Consider the following 17,493-nt stretch of genomic DNA (forward strand, 5'->3'; position numbering starts at 1 on the left):
CTGTTATCTTTTGACACCTTCATTAATGTACACCGGTCTGTTACTGCGGGGACATTTCCACGCCTCTAAACATGACGCGGAACAAAACAAAACGTGATTGGTTGCTTTTCCTGTCAGTCATATGGCCTCTTGGGTGGGCCTTTCCAAAGAAAGCGGCAATAAATACCAGACCTTCAGTATGATGCGCGAGACAAGGTGAAATGAAGTGATGTCACGCGTGCGGAGGCTTCGCAACGTGAGTCGAGAAATCCCGGAAGATTCAATGAGGCGCGTATAGAGGCTTGTGTCGCTTTAGACGCTTCCGCCTGAGTGGTTCAGTAAGCGGTTCAAAGTTTTGACAGCAATATAAACCCAGTAACACAAGAACATTCACTGCGCTCTGCCCAGTTAAGCTCAGACACTTTACACTTTTAGAATAATAATATTGCCCCTTCTGCTTATTAGGACCAAATAATTGCTTTATACACATTTGATAGCCCCATTCGTTTCATGCCAATACGTGTATCACAAAGTTATGTTATACAATAATTATATACCCCCAGAATATATTCATATAGATAGATAAGTCTCTGTGGAAATAGATTTTTTCTTCACCGTTATTAATAAGCCTAAACTTGCGCAAAATAAAGTGTATCATAGACCACATCAGGCACATCTGTAATGTATCTGCCTGTTTTACACTCTTCGGCCAACAGAGGGTATTGTGCGCAAATGAAGCCTCGAGAAATAACCCTTTTATGAACCCCTTGTCATAGGGCTTCATCTCGCCACCATTAGTGAAATGACTAATAAGACCAGCCCCCGTCCCAGACCAATATATGATTCTCCTTATCTTCCGGTCTGAAAAGTGTGGCCTAAACCTGTGGTTCTGCGGGCCTGCAGCTGGATACATCTCACTCTCATAGCCCCACCCTACATTACCTAAAAGCAGGAAGTACATGATCATCAATCCAAAGCACATGCAGCTAGAACAGGAAGACTAAAAGAAATCATAGCTTCAGGTCTACACCGATGTCGACTGACTGATGCGTTTCTGAGACGAAACCGACATCGACACATCGCGCAGTGCACGCGTTTCAGCAGACAGGTACGTGCACGCGTCAAATCACGACACGCTCCTGATATGCTCACTCTCCGCTTAGTATCATGCTTAACCCTGCAGATGTTTTATATTCTTTTATTATATATATAATATATAGTATTTAACTTGTCTCGATCTGGTCACATATTGCAGCTTACAACAACAGCGACTCTGGCAAACGCGTCGTGACTTGTGACTAACGGACGCGTCAAACGCAGGTTGTCGATGGATTCTCTGTTGATGTTACTCAGATCTTACAGCTTTCATTGTAGTTATCGTGTCGTACAGTTCAACGGTTCGTTGGTTAAAGATATCGTTTATTATTGGTTTTTCTTCTGAGTTTCCAGAGGCCCCGCAAAATATCCCCTTGACGTCACGGGCTCGTTCACACACTACGCGCGCGAGAAGCGGCTGTGCGAAGATTTCCTAACAGCGGCACTTTTGTGTTTGTTGATTGTTTTGGTATATTGTTGTAAGGTTTAATTTACATGGTTGAAATAATGTTAGTGGTTTACTGTTGACAGGTGCACAATGACTGTAACAGGAGGGAAGTTTATGAGAGGAAGACGTTTCGAAATGTAGGAAGGTGTTTTTAACCACATGTAACGTGGCCTACATTTACACAAACACATTTCAAGTAATGATGATTTTTAACAATTTTTAAAAATAAGATCAATGTGCTTCTAAGAACACGTGTTTTCTGCTTTTGCCAAAACTGATTTATCCCTTATGCTCAGAGAGGTCAGACATTAAAAAATATTCTATTTTCAATTCTATTTCAATTTTTATGGCGTAGTTGCACATCGATCACTACAGGGGGCACTAGTGCATCATCCCATACACACTGTCATCTGGGTCAGCTGTTCCCAAACCTGTCCTGGAGGACCCCAACATTTAGTGTTTCCCTCATCTGACACACCCAGGGAAAAAGAGCCAGACGTTCTTAAAACGCTGTAAAATCCCACATGAGAACAGATATAAATGTGACCCTGGATCACAAAACCAGTCTTAAGTAGCACAGGAACATTTTTAGGGAAAGACAAAAATACATTGTATGGGTCAAATAGATCGATTTTTCTTTTATGCCAAAAATCATTAGAATATCAAGTAAAGATCATGTTCCATGAAGATATATTTTACATTTCCTACCTTAAATATATCAAAACTATATTTGTATATGTGATAGTGGATGGCCTGTCACAGTGACCCTGATTAACAACTTCAAAGGCGATTTTCTCAATATTTTCACTTTTTTTGGAATCAGAGTTTTAAACGGTTGAATCTCAGCCAGATATCATGCCCCTCCTAAAATTGTTACTGAAAAAGCATACAGTTGATAACAGAGCCCTATGGTCCCACAGTGCATGCTGGTGATATTTTCATTCCCAACCCAAATACAGTAAATTAAACTATTAACTACTTGATTTAAATTGCAATATGTCATACAGTAAAGATGTTCTACTACCATTACGCTATCTCATCTTAAAACTTTAAACCCTCCATAACCGAAGCCAGCGTATGCATAACTTCAGTGACGCAATGAAATGCTAATAAAATGAACCCTCCAACAACAAAGGAAACACCACCCGACATCACCATAGCAGACACTATGATAAGGACTAGTTACATAACATTCCTGCATTACGATAAGATCAACATACGGACAACAACCTTTCTTGTGGGTGTGTAGCAAGTTTAAAGAACATGGCTTGAATTTGCCCTCCCAAATAGTCATCCTGTCATTTTCCATAACTAAAATCAACAATACAATTACAAGTCTGAACTCAATGAACTTATTCTTAGTTTAAATTCAACGTGCTCATGGTGATGCTAGAACAGATCTGTGTGTGACTCGACAAGTGAAGCTCTTCCACTGTCATGTCTGCCTCCTGTTATCCACAAAGAACAAACGGCTGTGTATCATATAAAAGTGATGTTTGGTGATGTCATGTTTACAGATTTTCCTTCTGTTGTAGGAGCATGGGGCAGCACCTTGGAAAACGTGACCCAATGTCTGTCTCACAGGTGTGTTCTTGTATTGTATTTCTGTTCATTTTGAGTTATAACTACATACCGAGACCAAGTACATTTCATAAGAAGTCTGTAACATGCTGCAACGGATAATAAGGCATTTACTACCATCAAGGATGTGATGTGTGACGTGTGTGAAATCATCTGGATATTCATGTTCGCACATGTCCTACAGGCTTTAACAGAGCTTGTGGAATGCAGGGCCGCAAACTACACAAAATACAAATCTGCAGTACTCTGATATATTAATAAAATATGCACTGAATCTGGTTGCCCTGTCTGCTTTGCAGATCTGGTTTGTCGGATCTGGCACGTGACTCAAAACACGTTCACAAAATCACAGCTTTATTCTCAAACCTATGTTTCGTCTTGAATTGCTCGGACTTTATTCTTAAAATACTACGACCTGAATCGTGTATTGCTGTTCTTTATTCTCATAGTTTAACTTAAATCTCCTTTTCTAATTAGATTTTTAATGTGGCCCTTATCCTTTTTTGCAAGCACGTTAACGCTTCGATACTCGTGTCCATCAATCTCTCCCTGTTATCCAGGAACATCAGATGATTATTGTTATATATTCATTCAACACGTTTCACGTTTCTCTCCCTTATTTTCTCTGTAAAAACATTTTTGTCTCCATTGCAAATTCTTAAAAATGAAGATACATTTACCAATTAAGTGTAGTTTTCTGAAATGTATACTTAAAAACAAGAAAAATACTGCCAGTGTAGTAAGAACAAAGTTTGAGATGACACATTTGCTTTATTTATACGTTAAATACCTAATTTAAGTCTCATTTGATTATAGTCTGTAGAAAAAATGTGCTGCTGATGTTTGCATCGCAGACGAGCTACACAGACAGAATTATGTGTTTTATTGAATTGATATTTATTCATATACTTCAATTGCTTTTAGAGTTTTTTTTAGCTCATGCTGCGAAGTGGTTGGTAATGGTGTTGATTTAAGAGATGTGCATATCTGTTTAAAAAATGCATTTTTCATGTCTTATTTAAAACAAGAATGTTTTAAATGTAAAACTCGTTTGTTGCCTTTTTGTTTTTGAAGGGCTCTTCAACTGAGTCATCTAACCACTTGGCCGAGTCACCAGATGAGGTGTTTGGTAAGAATGTTTCTCATTTCATTTTTTGCTTTCATTACAAAACATGCAGGATATATATGAAGAGTTTGGTTCCAAAGTGTATTCACTACATTTTAGTGTATTTAGTAAACAAATCGCATATGCATGAAAATCGATTGTCTGGCATTCATATGAAACATATTCATCAGTATAAGGAGTGTGTATTATTTATTTTCCTAGTTTCTAGTAGTAATGTTTGCATTACAAGTAGACATTTCATGAAGGAAGGGAATACAGAGGTGTGTATGAACACACAATCATCCACGTAACTGAAATGAAAGTATCATTTATTGTGATTACACAAAGTCTGTTGTTTGTGGATTTAGTATTGCTAAGGAAGCAAAGAAAATGATTCTACCCAGTAAACAAGGTGCTCAGAGGTCACAATGACAGCAGTGTGTGTGGATGATGATGACACTGGTGTTTGTGTAGGGAGATAAAGCACACGTTTGGACTTAACACCAGCTGGTACAGGCTACAGAGATTGTGTGTTTATATTCAACAGCTGATATTGTTCACTGTCTCACTGTCCTCAGCCTCATTCTTCTGCCTTACACGTAGCCATCCACCACACCATTCATTTCAAAGAAAAGATGAGAAGGATTAGTCGCCCAAGCGTTGCTGTGTAAAATTCACTCAAAAGACAATGTAACACGTTAGCATCTATAAACTGATATGTTTTGTTTATTCACATGAATCTCTTTGTTAGACACATGTAATATGAGAAGTGCTCAAACATCCGCTTGCTGGATTGAATAGAAAAGTCAGCAGCGGAGAGGTGAAATGATTCCTTTGGTCATGAACACAGAAGTCACAATGACATATTTAATGTCACATGTTTCTCCGTATCATTAATTATGACATTGTGTGGTGTTACTGCTGTTGACCAGTCTGACCCACAGCATCACCACTCAAAACACTAGAACTATAAAAAAAGACCTTTTCAATAGTTTAGTACTCCTTGTTTTTCACAAACCTAATCGAATAGGCTTGATTGCACGGTTGTTGTTTGTGTCAGCTGGGATTGTTAGCGACTGTAATGAAGAGAATGAGATGTGTGAAAGGAATAGCTGCTGGACGAGGACGCTGAAACAGACCAGCGACTGTCTCTCCGCAGGGCCTGTGGGTGCCTTGGGGCTTTCATGAATGCCATCATAGAGAGGATTTCATGCCCTGGTGGGAGACCGCATGCCTGCAGCCCCTCGGAGAGACATGCTTACCATGCCTCGGTCCCACTGCCGCATACTGCGTGGGTCCAATTGTTCCTGCTGGACTCGCACGAGTTATGTTATGGAGGAACATCACAACAGGAATAAATAGGCACTTTTTAAACACCTTAAGATGTGGAGTGTAGAATGTCCAATTAACATCATGTAGATACAGGAAGGGTTCCTTTTTGTTTTGTTATTTGTTCAAATACCTGATGCACAAATGACACCCTTGGTCACATGTTTGCTTAGGATTTCTGGAGGGAAGGTAACACCATGAACGGTACCAACAACATATTTCGAGATCGAAGAAGAGAACCCTTCATAACATCAGGTCATGTGTGGGCATTTGTTGTACGGCTCACAACACAATTGGTGTGTTTGCACTTGATCTAGGGATAGGGACGGCTATCTGTTCTCTACACATAAGCAGTGGACTTGTCCGCGTACCTTGATTGGTTCGAAACGAGAGTTCAGGAATGAGACGAGTGTCCAGCCTGGGGAAGTTATTACAGTCACAGTGTTTCCATTGTTCTTTTACAATAACTGTGTGGTTTGCACAAAGGGCCTCTGTCAGACACTGTAGAATTCAGATTCTCTTGTGTTCCGCAGTACAGTTGCGGCTTTGTCCCAGTGCACTGGGTTCAAACCCCACAACCTTGTGCGACCCACCGAAATCCAGAAGTTTTGTAAGAAAAGTTGTGGAGAATGTGATCGGCCTGTTGATTTCTGACAGACCACCACTGCGTTAGCTAAATAAAGGTTTGCAGATTTCCAAGGTCACAGGGAACTGTTTGACAGCAGGTCTTACGCTAACAATGATCTTACTGTGATCTCTCTCCCTCTCTGGGCAGGCCTGGGCGAGGCTGACATGAACCAGAACAATGACCGCTCCGGCAAGAGTCCGCCGGTGACTGACTCCACGACCGCCGTAGTACATCAGAGCAGCTGGAACCAGCTGAACGCAGCTGACCCTAATGCCTCGGAGCCCCGCCCACACTTGGTCCGCCTCTTCTCTCGAGATGCTCCGGGCCGCGAGGACAACACCTTCAAAGGCCGCCCATCAGATTCAGATGAGCTTCAGACCATCCAGGAGCACGGCGGAGCAGGCTCAGAGTGCGGTTCCGAGTGTGCTGAGCAGGACGCCGAGTAAATTCGCTCTTGACAACAAGTGCCGCTGACAGTATCAAAGTGAACGCTCGATATGGCATCCGCAAGCGCCTCGCAGTCCACGTTCAGGTTGGGTCGCAGTAAGAAGAACCCGACTGTTATGGATCAGATTGGGAAGTTTTTCGGAGGGGACAAGAAGAGGAAGGGAAAGGTGAGGATTGAGTGGGCTTCGTTTCCAAATTAGCGTTCACGTCTCGCTCCACGCGAGCCTTATTTAGGAGTATTTGTTGTTCGCAGTGATTTATACTTTCAGCTATTCTTGACTTTTAAGTTCGATGACTTGATTTTTTCACTGTCACACTGATGTATTGAGTATTTACCCCTCCGAGTATATGCTGCATTTGCTATGTTGTAGGTGAGGCTTTTTATTGTGGATCAGGGATTGTGTAAATTGTGTGATTTATTAACAAAGTGTGTTTTATAAAATGTACATGATGTATTATGAAAGCCTATGAAAGAAAACAAATCTAGTATTTTTAACACCAGTCGTTTTGCACTGTATCGGCACATATACTGTATAGTACATGTGGCATAGTGTACAATAATACAAATTGGTACCATAAAGGATATTTTCACACATCTTAAGATTTTTATCAACTTTATGTTAGAACTCTTCCCCAGAGGGTCGGTACACACATGTTTGCAGTACGGAGGGAGCACACTTACATGCATTCCTACTGTAATAGTTCAAATCCAGTTAACAGCTGATCATCTAATGGTTTTCTTGATTCATAATATAAATTTGCCATGTTAAGTATGACCACTTTCTTGTACTTCTGAGTATGCAAATTTCCAGAGCCTTAAACAGACCTTTATAAAAAAAGAAAGAAAAATAAACGGAAAGGTAAAGACAGTTAAAGCGGTTCTGTCAGAAAAACCAAAGTGGATACAAACTCTGGGAATTTGGAAAAAACACATTTGAGTTTTTCCTCGCATGTGTATGTGAATGTGTTTTTAATTGCATTTCGTTTTTTTTTAAATGTGAAAGGAAATTTAAAAATAGCTTCTGTGTCATGTTTGCTTATTTTGTGATCTAATTTTTATAGTAAAGATAACACGTTAGTGTCCTTCATCGTATCTGACATGAATAAATTGTTGTCAGCTGAAAAGTGTGTTCTTTATGTGTGTAGTACAGTAATGTGGCAGAGAGATTGTGTTCATTTTAGTTGTGTGCTTGATGCATATGCTGCTGCTTCATACAGATGTCTGAAACACGCCTCAGGTTAACAGATCTATCTGGTGTTATCTATACTCTTAATGTCTAACTTGTGCTCACTACTGATTGTGTCCTGTTTTGTAACAACCTAAGTTTGTCAAAATCTCCAGTCAGTCCTAAAGCTGTCTCTGTCCCCAAATGGATTAAAATCTGTGTATAACCACATGAGTGCATGTGTTATTTGTTTATTTGTTTAACAATAGTAATCTTATGCGGCTACTAATAAATGCGTTGATTCATTTTTATTTGTTTATGTTGTAGAGTTAACTGGTTTGGTCACAATAGGAGCTCAAGAATCAGTGCAACATATATGATTTATGTCTTGTGAGATTTTTAAATGGGAATTTGTTAAATTCTTCACAAAACGTTTTTCTTCCAGTAGGGATTGTAGTGTACTAAGAGGGAAAGCTTTAAAAAAAAGTACTTTTATAATATATTCATGGCAATATTCAGTTTAGGGTCAAGCTGTCAGTGAATCCACGCATGGCGTCAATTTGAGACGCTTGTAGTGTCTTTAAGAGGAGCTGCATCAAATCGGCCGAGTATATACTTTAAAGTATTGTGTCACAACTATACTTAAAGGAGTAGTACACTGTCTAAATAAATTTGAATGATAGTTTACTCACCCCCATGTCATCCATTAATTTCTTTTCGACTAAAAAACATGAAAATCTTGGATGAAACGGGGGTGAGTAAATGAACATGAACATGTATTTTGAAAGTGAACTAGTCCTTTATGACTGATCGTATGACACATTAGAAAAACACTACACTTCAGACAAGGTTTAAAGCACAAAGATGTATGAGATTTGCATGCCAAGTTAATTGGAAAATATAGCTGACTGTTTATAGTTTAACTTCAAAGTATTGTATCGTACACTGATCAGCCACATCATCAAACCTGTGGACAGGTGAAATGAATAACATTGATTTGATCCCTTCAGCAGCCGTGCATCTCAGTCGGCTGCGTACGCGGCTGCGCAGCTGCAGACGGGCCCAAATACTCACTGACAAAAGCACCAGAACGTGTTGTGAAGTTCAGGACAAGTGGACCGTGGAGCAGTAAAGGTTACTGGCCGACCCGACGAATCACATTTCCCTTCAGATCAGGTGGATGGTCGGGTGTTTTGTTCACCCGTGGAAGTGACGGCAGCGGGATTCGTAAGACTGTGGAGCTCGGGCCAGTGATCTGCCTTCAGTCCTGACGTGCGCGTGGACGCTACGCCAACAATAAGCAACACATTGTTGCACACTTTTTGCGTGAATGGTTTGAGCAACGTAACAAGATGCGAGGTGTTACCACAGTCCATCTGGGGAGTTTGAAGACATCCAAATACAACAAGACCGGATGAAAAATGACAGAAAACCCTCAAAGGAAGAGCAGCTGGTTTAAATGTCTTCAGTCGTCGCAGTTTGGTGATTAAACGCCAAATCTTGTTGTACACAAACCCAGTGGACAGCTGTGATCTTCACCAGTAGTGTAGATGACTGTTCTCCATTCACGTGTGATTGTTGTAGACTTAAATGTTGTGTAATGTTTAATGAGCAGAGGTGTGTCCTCTTCATCACAGGGGTCTTTCCGGGGCGCTCTGTCTGCGTCCCCTCAGAGATCAAGCGCGTCACCTCGCCGCCGCGCTAATGAGAATGCTGTCGTTCACTTCTTCAGAAACATCGTATGTATATCATTCCTGATTCTTTCTCATAAAATGTCAAAAGATTAATCGAATTGTTTATTTGAGAGTCGATGCAATAGAACTGAAATATTGAAAATGCATTTTGATTTAACGGGAAACTCTTTTCTAATCAGGTTTCTCCTTCCACCCCGAAATCTAAGGTAAGTGTTAAAGCTGAGGTAACACACGCACTTTCTGCCGATCACGTGTTAAACTTGCGTACCTGTAGAGTTTTGCGTACTTCACATCTCTGACGACGAGTCTTTAGCGCTGAGACTGCTTAACGACATGCGAATCCAGCGTTATATCCACCGTTTATATAACTTTAATCGCCGAAGAGCAGCGAGTAAACCAGCGCGCATTGATGGGGTGCTCTTCCTCGCGCTCTCCTGCTTTAATTCTGCACGTGCGCTGGTTGTTCCGGCGGAAATTGCTCATGAAAGGAATAAGAACCTCTGTTTAGTCACGGTAACCATGGGTTACAAAATGGCCGCGAAACTTGTTGGAAAGCTGAGTGTATTTTTTGCATACGAATAAATTATACTTCCATGATTGACACCTCGCTCATGTTTAGCATGAAGTCCACATGTAACACTGTAAACAAGTATATGAATAACTTTGTTTAGTAAGGGAGGTTATGAGCTCCACGATATGTTTTTAAAGCAAATAGTGAAGTGAATAGTTTCATCTATTGTGTAAAAAGTGATGTTTGTTTGTTGAACTATTGTTGTTTATACGTGTCTATCTTAACAGGGTGATCAGAAGTCACACAGTTCTGTTAAAGGCCAAAAAGGGCGCGGAGACAGTCAAGGTACCTTAACCAGGATCTTCAAAAGGGTACGCTTATTTAATGTTGCCGTCACTACTGAACAATAGTTTCATTTGCCTTGTGTTAAATAAGTTAAAATAACTTCATTTTGTTTATATGAAGCCTATATGGTCTAAAATGTGTAATGTTTCATTTCTGTTGTCCATGTGGTTAAAGTAATTGAAATTTTGTGATCAATAATTGTATTGCAATGTTGCCCATGGAATTAGTTTTGTCACTAAGGGAACTTAACGCTGTCTGTGTTTCAGGGAGGAAGCCAGTCGGCCTCATCCAAGCGTTGAAATCCCAGCACGTTGCTGAAACCTGAGAACGAGGAGATGAAGAGATAGAAAAAAAATTATTTGTCTAATTCCGTAACTGACTCTATGGCTTTGCATTGATTGATGTGTGACAATATAATCTGTGTTTTGATTGGTTCTTGTCCACTAACTCGGTTGTGTGTAACCTATGACAGGTCGCTGTCAGAAACAGTGTGCGGGCCGGACACAGCTTTAGTCTGGTTAGGTCAACACCAGTATTTGTCTAACAGAACTCTTTTGTCTCGTCTCTGTGGTGTACACAAGTGTAGCTGGTACCTCTCTTATATGTCTATGGCTGACATGCTTTATCTGTGTTATCTTCTCATGTAAACGCTGACGGAATTTGGCAGTCTGTGCATCACACATATCACACGTGACCCGCAGCCACTACGTGTGTTAACAAGCCTATTAACATGAATGAGTCTGAAGATTTCTTTCTGATTTAGTAATAGCCGACAATACGTTTTTATTACACCATGATTTGTTGTGTCTTAAATATTAGCCTCTGTGGGTGAGTGCAGGGCTTGTCATTTCATCAGATAACATACGGCATACAAACAAAACAAAACGTGTTGTGTACAAACTAAAAATAAAGTTATACATGTTATATGTTGATGACAAATAAAGGTGCCAAACAAAGACCATTTGTGTTTTTGTCTTTTAGAAAAATGAATTTTACTAAGTGTCAGACTGCACATCCTTAATGAAATACAGTCATGACACAGAAGTCCTAAAAACATGCCTTAAGAGGATAGTTCAGCCACAATCTCACCCGGAACATCATTCCAAAACAGGAGCTGCTTTTTGGATTGATGTGCTTTAGGAACTCTTAGACAGGTGGACCCCATAGACTCCCTTTATATGAAGCAGAGAGGGCTGTGGATTTACAAACAATCTTCCTTATGGTTCTACTCAAGAAAAAATGTCACTTACATCTCAGATGGCCTGACGGTGAGTAAATAAACAACAAATTGGAGTTTTTGGCTGAACTATCCCTTTAAAGCCCTTGCCAAGGTTGACCCTAAACTTGAAAATATGAAACATTCACAACAAATAAACATTTGTAACCAAAACATTTATTAAATAATTCTGCGTATTACAAAAAAGCCTGCCAAAAGTGGATGATCCCAGCGAAAATAATTTTTTTACAATAGTATAGCAACACCACTACTAGATGCGTATGCCTAGAATCCAGAAAATACTGCATCCAGCATGAGTCTCTTCACACTATATACATGCAAAAAATCACTAATATAATCCCAACGTAAAAAAGTGTCATGTAGCTTATATCTCATTTCATGAAAACAACTACAGCAATTCACAGGTCAATGAATCAAGATCACACATGTTTCCCTGATCGATAGTTTGTCTCCGCATGTGCTGACACCAGAGGCTCTCACTACACAAAGCAGAAACGTTATTCTCCAGGCCATCAAAAGGCGCGTTTCTTATTTCTGAAACATATTAACAGGTTAAATCCTTCACAATGTGAGCGGTGCATGGTGTCGCAGTCGCCAAAACCTCACACAATATTCACTTAATGCATCAAGAAAACCACTCCACTGACCACAGCAGATTCTCAGTACTATTTACTATTTAGTACTATTTAGTCTTTTTACAAAATACAATTACACAATCGTACTTTTCACTTGAAAATGAAAACTTCCAAAAATAAAAACTGCTCACAGAGGAACAATTTGTCAGAGCTTTTCTAAAGCAACAGGGAGTATATACAACTACAAAGTTCATCGGTCTGTACATTCACATAAATACATGTAGGATTGGTGGCGCGCGTGTCTCATTCCTCGGCAAAGCTAAAACGCGAGCAGTGGGCAGTGTCTGACTGTAGTCGGGCGCTCATGGGAAAACTGTGGGCATGGGACACTGCCAGTGTCCTGAAGACTCAGGCACGACCTCCTCCAGATCCAAACCTGACTGGCTCTCTCTGCCCGCCGGGGCCGGATCCTGCTGGAAGTCAGACTCTGAATCGTGTTCCAACACCACCTCTACTTCCTGTGGTTTAGCTGTGAATGACAGACAGAACTAGAACTGACAGAGTATCACATATCTGTAAAGTTTCCACGTCTGTTTATACAGGACACACATCTATGTACTGTGTATTGATCAGTATTGTTTGGGGGTTAAGGTTTGGATTGAGGGAAGGTTTAGCTAGTCTTAGTCCTTCAACATCAGGGCTCAACACTGTGACCAAATATCATGCATATGCATTTTTTTGGACAATTTGTAAAATCTCAAGAAGGTAGCGAGTCCACCAGTGTCAATGTGTCTGTGTGTCTCGCTTAAAAGTAGTAACACACACCCATGGGTTTGTCACCGGACGCCCCGTAACCGTGCGATCTCTTCATGTGCAGCTTCATGTTGCTCTTCTGAGTGAAGCCGATGGTGCACACCTCGCAGCGGTAGGGCTTCTCTCCCGTGTGCTTCACCCTGTGAACATGTAGAGCGCTCTTCTGATTGAAAGCTTTGTCACACAGCGAACACTTGAAGGGCCGTTCTCCTGAAAACAAGCCAACATGCCAGTGAATGTGTCTGTTGATGTCCAGATATGAGGTGTGTGACCAGGGACGAATTATGACTTCATAGGGCCCCGGGGCCAGTTACCTCCATGGGTCCCCCTCCCACTATTTTCCCGTAGCTGCACATTTACAGATATAGAAAGTTAAGACTATAATGAATTGTAAAACCGCCTGCGCTACGCTAAAAATAGTCTAATATAAGCTTCACAGCCAAAAATCAACTAAAAGGTAAATAAAAAATGATTTCTCACCATAAAATGCCCCTGTGAAACAACAAATCATCAAGCAAAAGATTCAGAAAATGCCATTTAAATGTGCTGTAATATAATAATAAGTGCAATGTAATGAAGTTAAAGAGAACATAAAAACATATGTTGCCATGATTTGTGGATCATTTCATTTTTTACACAGAGGGATTGTATATGCTATGGGAACCATATATTAAACATAGATAAACATTTGTTTTGATTGTTGTTGGGTTCAGGCTCAGGCTCATTGTACTCAAGGGCCCCGGTCAGTAATCTATCCCTGGGTGTGACAGAAAGCGTGTGAATTACCCGTGTGCGTGCGGATGTGTCTCTCCAGCTGACTGGGTTTGGCAAAAGCTTTGTCACAGCTGGGGCATTTAAACACTTTGGCTTTCTGAGAGTTGGCTTTGGGACGCTTGTTGTGGACATACTCGTGTTCCTTATAGGAGAGAAGACAGAGTCGCAAATCTGACAGGATTTCTAGAAGCACTAGACAGTCTGAATCACACAACACTGAGGTTGAGTTTAAAGGAAGCATTTAGACGTCAGAACCTCAATGGTGATAAAGGCGAGCTCCTAACGTGTACCTTCAGGTGTGTAGCTCGCTTGAAAGCTTTCTTGCAGACGTGGCAGACGTGACAGCGGTCTTTTCCATGCACCTGTCTGCAGTGTCGTCTCAGAGCGTTTGCCGTGAGCAGCGTCTCGCTGCAGTAATAACACTGATGTTTCTGCTGCATGTCTGCATCTTTCTCCTCTGACTGGCAGATCGACATCTGCATCACACATACACAAATACGTATACGCAAAGACAGAATTACATCCAAAATCCATGAAACTGGACCGGACCTATAGCAGGTCAATGACCAATCAGATAACCAATCTCCATTAGAGCTCGTGTTTGTGGAGCTACCTGTGTGTTCAGGTTCAGAGATACCGCGTCCAGCATCCGAGGGTCCGCCAGAGTCAGAGTCACACTGCCGTCACTGGCCATGCCTGCTGATGACATCACCAGGCTCTGAGAGGACATGCCCGTCTGGGACAGGGAGGTGCTGGGTGCCAGAACGCTGACTGATGGGAAGACAGACGGTTTCATGTTTCTTCAGAGCGGTTCATGCACTGATCAGATGGACACAGTATGTTGCTCACCGCTCATGGCCGAGGCCGGAGGACTGTGAGGAAGGAGTTGTTCAGTGTTCAGTGTCAGACCGCTGCTGTCTGAAGTCAGTCTGATGCCAGAGTTGATGTCTGGAGCTGAGGGGGGGCAGTGCTGGGGTAAAAGCTCCTGACCTTCAAACAAACAGTTCATCAAAGACATTTCTTTCATACATGTGCCTTAATTGGCAACAGTCCCTTCTGATCATAGGAACCATGGTGTCGCCTTCAAGACCACATATTTCTCAATTCCAGGCCCCTTCCCGGATGTTTTAGACCTCCCTATATCAAAACCTACTCATCAGACCCCTCCTAGAATAGACTTCAGAAGCAAGAGTACGGCGTCCTCTCGTGGAACTGTGATGTCACTCACATGAAGTCAAACAAGCCTATTGTTGCAGATGTGTCTCGTAGTGAACATGCTAACAAGCTGAAGACTTCATTCAGGTGTTTCATATAGAGAGTGTCTAAAACATGCTGGCTCAAAGTGCAGAGACTGGAATTGAGAAACACTGCCTTGAATGGTGTATAAAAATGCCTAAAACCAAATGACCACAGTTTTATTAAAGAAATTATATGAGAAGGAACTACTGTGATTTTTTTAAGCTGACCATGGTACATGTTACACAGGAAACAGATAAAGGATATTCCAATATTACACATTTTTACCACTTCCAGTGAAGACCTTTCCAATCTGTCAGGTCCATCTGATCAAGAACATTAACTTATAATTAAAGGGATACTTCACCCAATAAAAATTCTTTCATCATTTATTCACCGTCGAGTTGTTCCAAATGTGTATAATGATGAACACAGAGAAAGATATTTGGAAGAATGCTCATAACCAGACCGATTTTGCCCCCCATTGACACACTTTATCATTTTGTTTGTTCTGTTGAACACATAAGAAGATATTTTGAAGAATAGAGGACAACAAGCGGTTCTGGAGCACTTTTGACCAACATTGTAGTTTTTCCTACAACGGGGAAATGGGGGAAAAAACTGTCCTGGGGCCATTCTTCCAAATATCTTTCTCTGTGTTCATCAGAACAAAGACATTTATACACATTTGGAACAACTGGAAGGTGTTGATTTTTGGGTGAAGTATCCCTTTAACAGACGATGTTTATTCTCAAATCTCGCTGCAGTTTCACATTTTAAACGTGGCTGTGAATATTAAATCATTCATCAGCATAATCAATGAAAATGGAAGTAATCTCGAGCACATTGTTCCTCGGTGTGTAAACTCTGCTCGGCTGAAATACACAATGATTTTTACAACTTTATGGTCCTTGGTGTGGCCGGGCCTTAACCTATTATGTGCTACTGTAACACCGTGTCTAGACCGGATGCGGCGCGACAAGAGACAAGAGAACGCATTAGAACACATTATAATTACACATGTTGTCCACACCGGACGTGACAGGACAATCCCATTAGAACAAGCGCTGTGTGTAGACATGCTGTGTGTGTACCTGCTATGGTGAGAGTAATCTCTTGTGTGCCGCTGGTGGATGTGGACGTAGCGACGCTGTTTTGTGTTAAAGCTTGTGTCAGACTGGAGTTATTGATGGTCAGTGTGATTTCAGAAGCATTGTTGACACCACTCACAAGACCTGCCGCACCGCCGGACACATGTGAGAGCTCTTGAGGAAGTGACAGGACACACAAAACAAGGGTTACACATCTATAAAATAAAACACGTTAGGCTATTTCTTGCGGCTGTTAAGATAACATCACAAGAGCTTCTGGGTTTGTATGAATAATTATGGACTGCGCAATTTTAGCCTAATATTTGAATATATTATTTGAATCAAGTTTAACATTAATTCAAACTGATCCAACAAATGCAGATATACAAGAATTGATTATTTCACCTAAGCATATTGCTGCTTCCCTTCTGAAACCTCCTATCTCCATATTTTGTGATATTTCATTTTTGTCATAAATCATTATTATTAATCACACTTTATGTCTGTCACTGGGTTTGGCAAATGTCTAACCAATAAAGTATTAAAAAGTGCTTTTCAAATTTGACACCTCAATATTAAAGCATTTAACAAGTACTGTGTTTCTTTCTTTTTCCTGAAATACAGCAAATTTGGAAATATGAGGGTAAATTTTTCAGAATGTTTGACTAGTGAATTATAACAACCATGAGTTGGTGAGAAGGCTGTTTTTAAATATGTTGAATTTGTGTTATCACACATACAGAGAACTGCCATATAGTTCTATAGTCAAGAGTTAATGATGGTTTGACTATAAAAGTCACATATCCTTTGTGACTTCTAAACATCTACACAAGCCTAATAAATATTGCTTTGTGTAAATTTTTGGGTGGAGATTGAACAGAATGAATCAATGGTGTGAGAGAGAGAGACCAGTGTCCTGTTGGTTTGTCAGGTTGCTTATGGTGACACTGGTGGAGGCGGCGGTGGGCTGCAGTGAGAGGCCGCTCAGCGGGTGGATCACCACATTAGCAGGAACCGAAGCGTCTCCGCTGGGCATGAGATGAGCGGTCGTGTGCGGGTTCAAACCAGAGTCACCCACAAGAGAGTGAGACAGCAAAGTGCTCTGCTGCAGCGACTGCTGTAAGATACTGGGGTCGATCTGAAAAGAGACATAAAAACAACAAACTCTCACTGCATGTTCACGCGTGTAGAAAAGCTCAATAAAAGGAAGGAAGGAGACGGGAACCGGCAAACATTTAATCACATAAAATCAAAAGTGAAAAGAGCCGGCAGCCCCTAACGGTCGACGGCTGGCGAATAAAACATAAACATGTTCGGACCCGGTCTTCTTTCATCGACGGTCCGGTCGCTCGTCTCTTAAATGCTCCCGATCTCCTCCGTGTAACGAGACCGGTGCGCGCACAGCTGGCGCTCATTAACAATTACTCACCGGTCTCGAA

At 41.1% G+C, this 17,493-nt stretch overlaps 2 protein-coding genes across 2 annotated transcripts in view; one reads left to right on the forward strand and one right to left on the reverse strand.

Moving 5' to 3' along the window:
• The first annotated feature begins 848 nt into the window (after positions 1-848).
• mbpb (myelin basic protein b) lies at positions 849-11,286 on the forward strand. Its single transcript, XM_056762155.1, has 9 exons — positions 849-1,087; positions 3,058-3,106; positions 4,178-4,232; positions 6,313-6,608; positions 6,654-6,779; positions 9,416-9,517; positions 9,652-9,678; positions 10,271-10,354; positions 10,595-11,286. The coding sequence occupies exons 2-9, from the start codon at positions 3,062-3,064 to the stop codon at positions 10,625-10,627; spliced, it is 768 nt and encodes a 255-aa protein (XP_056618133.1). The 5' UTR covers positions 849-1,087; positions 3,058-3,061; the 3' UTR covers positions 10,628-11,286.
• A 413-nt stretch (positions 11,287-11,699) lies between these two features.
• Positions 11,700-17,493, reverse strand: part of LOC130432411 (zinc finger protein 236-like) — a 30,306-nt gene continuing 24,512 nt past the window's right edge. Inside the window, exons 24-31 of the mRNA XM_056761752.1 lie at positions 16,964-17,192; positions 16,058-16,228; positions 14,577-14,717; positions 14,341-14,498; positions 14,018-14,203; positions 13,740-13,869; positions 12,966-13,163; positions 11,700-12,669 (exon numbers count right to left, since the gene is read on the reverse strand). Of these exons, the coding sequence (XP_056617730.1) occupies positions 12,503-12,669; positions 12,966-13,163; positions 13,740-13,869; positions 14,018-14,203; positions 14,341-14,498; positions 14,577-14,717; positions 16,058-16,228; positions 16,964-17,192 (1,380 nt within the window). The 3' untranslated portion in view covers positions 11,700-12,502. The remainder of the gene's footprint in view (positions 12,670-12,965; positions 13,164-13,739; positions 13,870-14,017; positions 14,204-14,340; positions 14,499-14,576; positions 14,718-16,057; positions 16,229-16,963; positions 17,193-17,493) is intronic.

This window comes from Triplophysa dalaica, chromosome 12 (assembly GCF_015846415.1).
Source record: "Triplophysa dalaica isolate WHDGS20190420 chromosome 12, ASM1584641v1, whole genome shotgun sequence".
In the NCBI taxonomy this organism is placed as follows: domain Eukaryota; kingdom Metazoa; phylum Chordata; class Actinopteri; order Cypriniformes; family Nemacheilidae; genus Triplophysa; species Triplophysa dalaica.

Bases quoted from the DNA above. Each gene is read 5' to 3' on its own strand.
- mbpb (XM_056762155.1), top strand. From the start codon at position 3,062: ATGGGGCAGCACCTTGGAAAACGTGACCCAATGTCTGTCTCACAG. The intron at 4,233-6,312 runs GTAAGAATGTTT...CTCTCTGGGCAG, and splicing joins GTCACCAGATGAGGTGTTTG to GCCTGGGCGAGGCTGACATG. The intron at 6,609-6,653 runs TAAATTCGCTCT...GTATCAAAGTGA, and splicing joins GTGCTGAGCAGGACGCCGAG to ACGCTCGATATGGCATCCGC.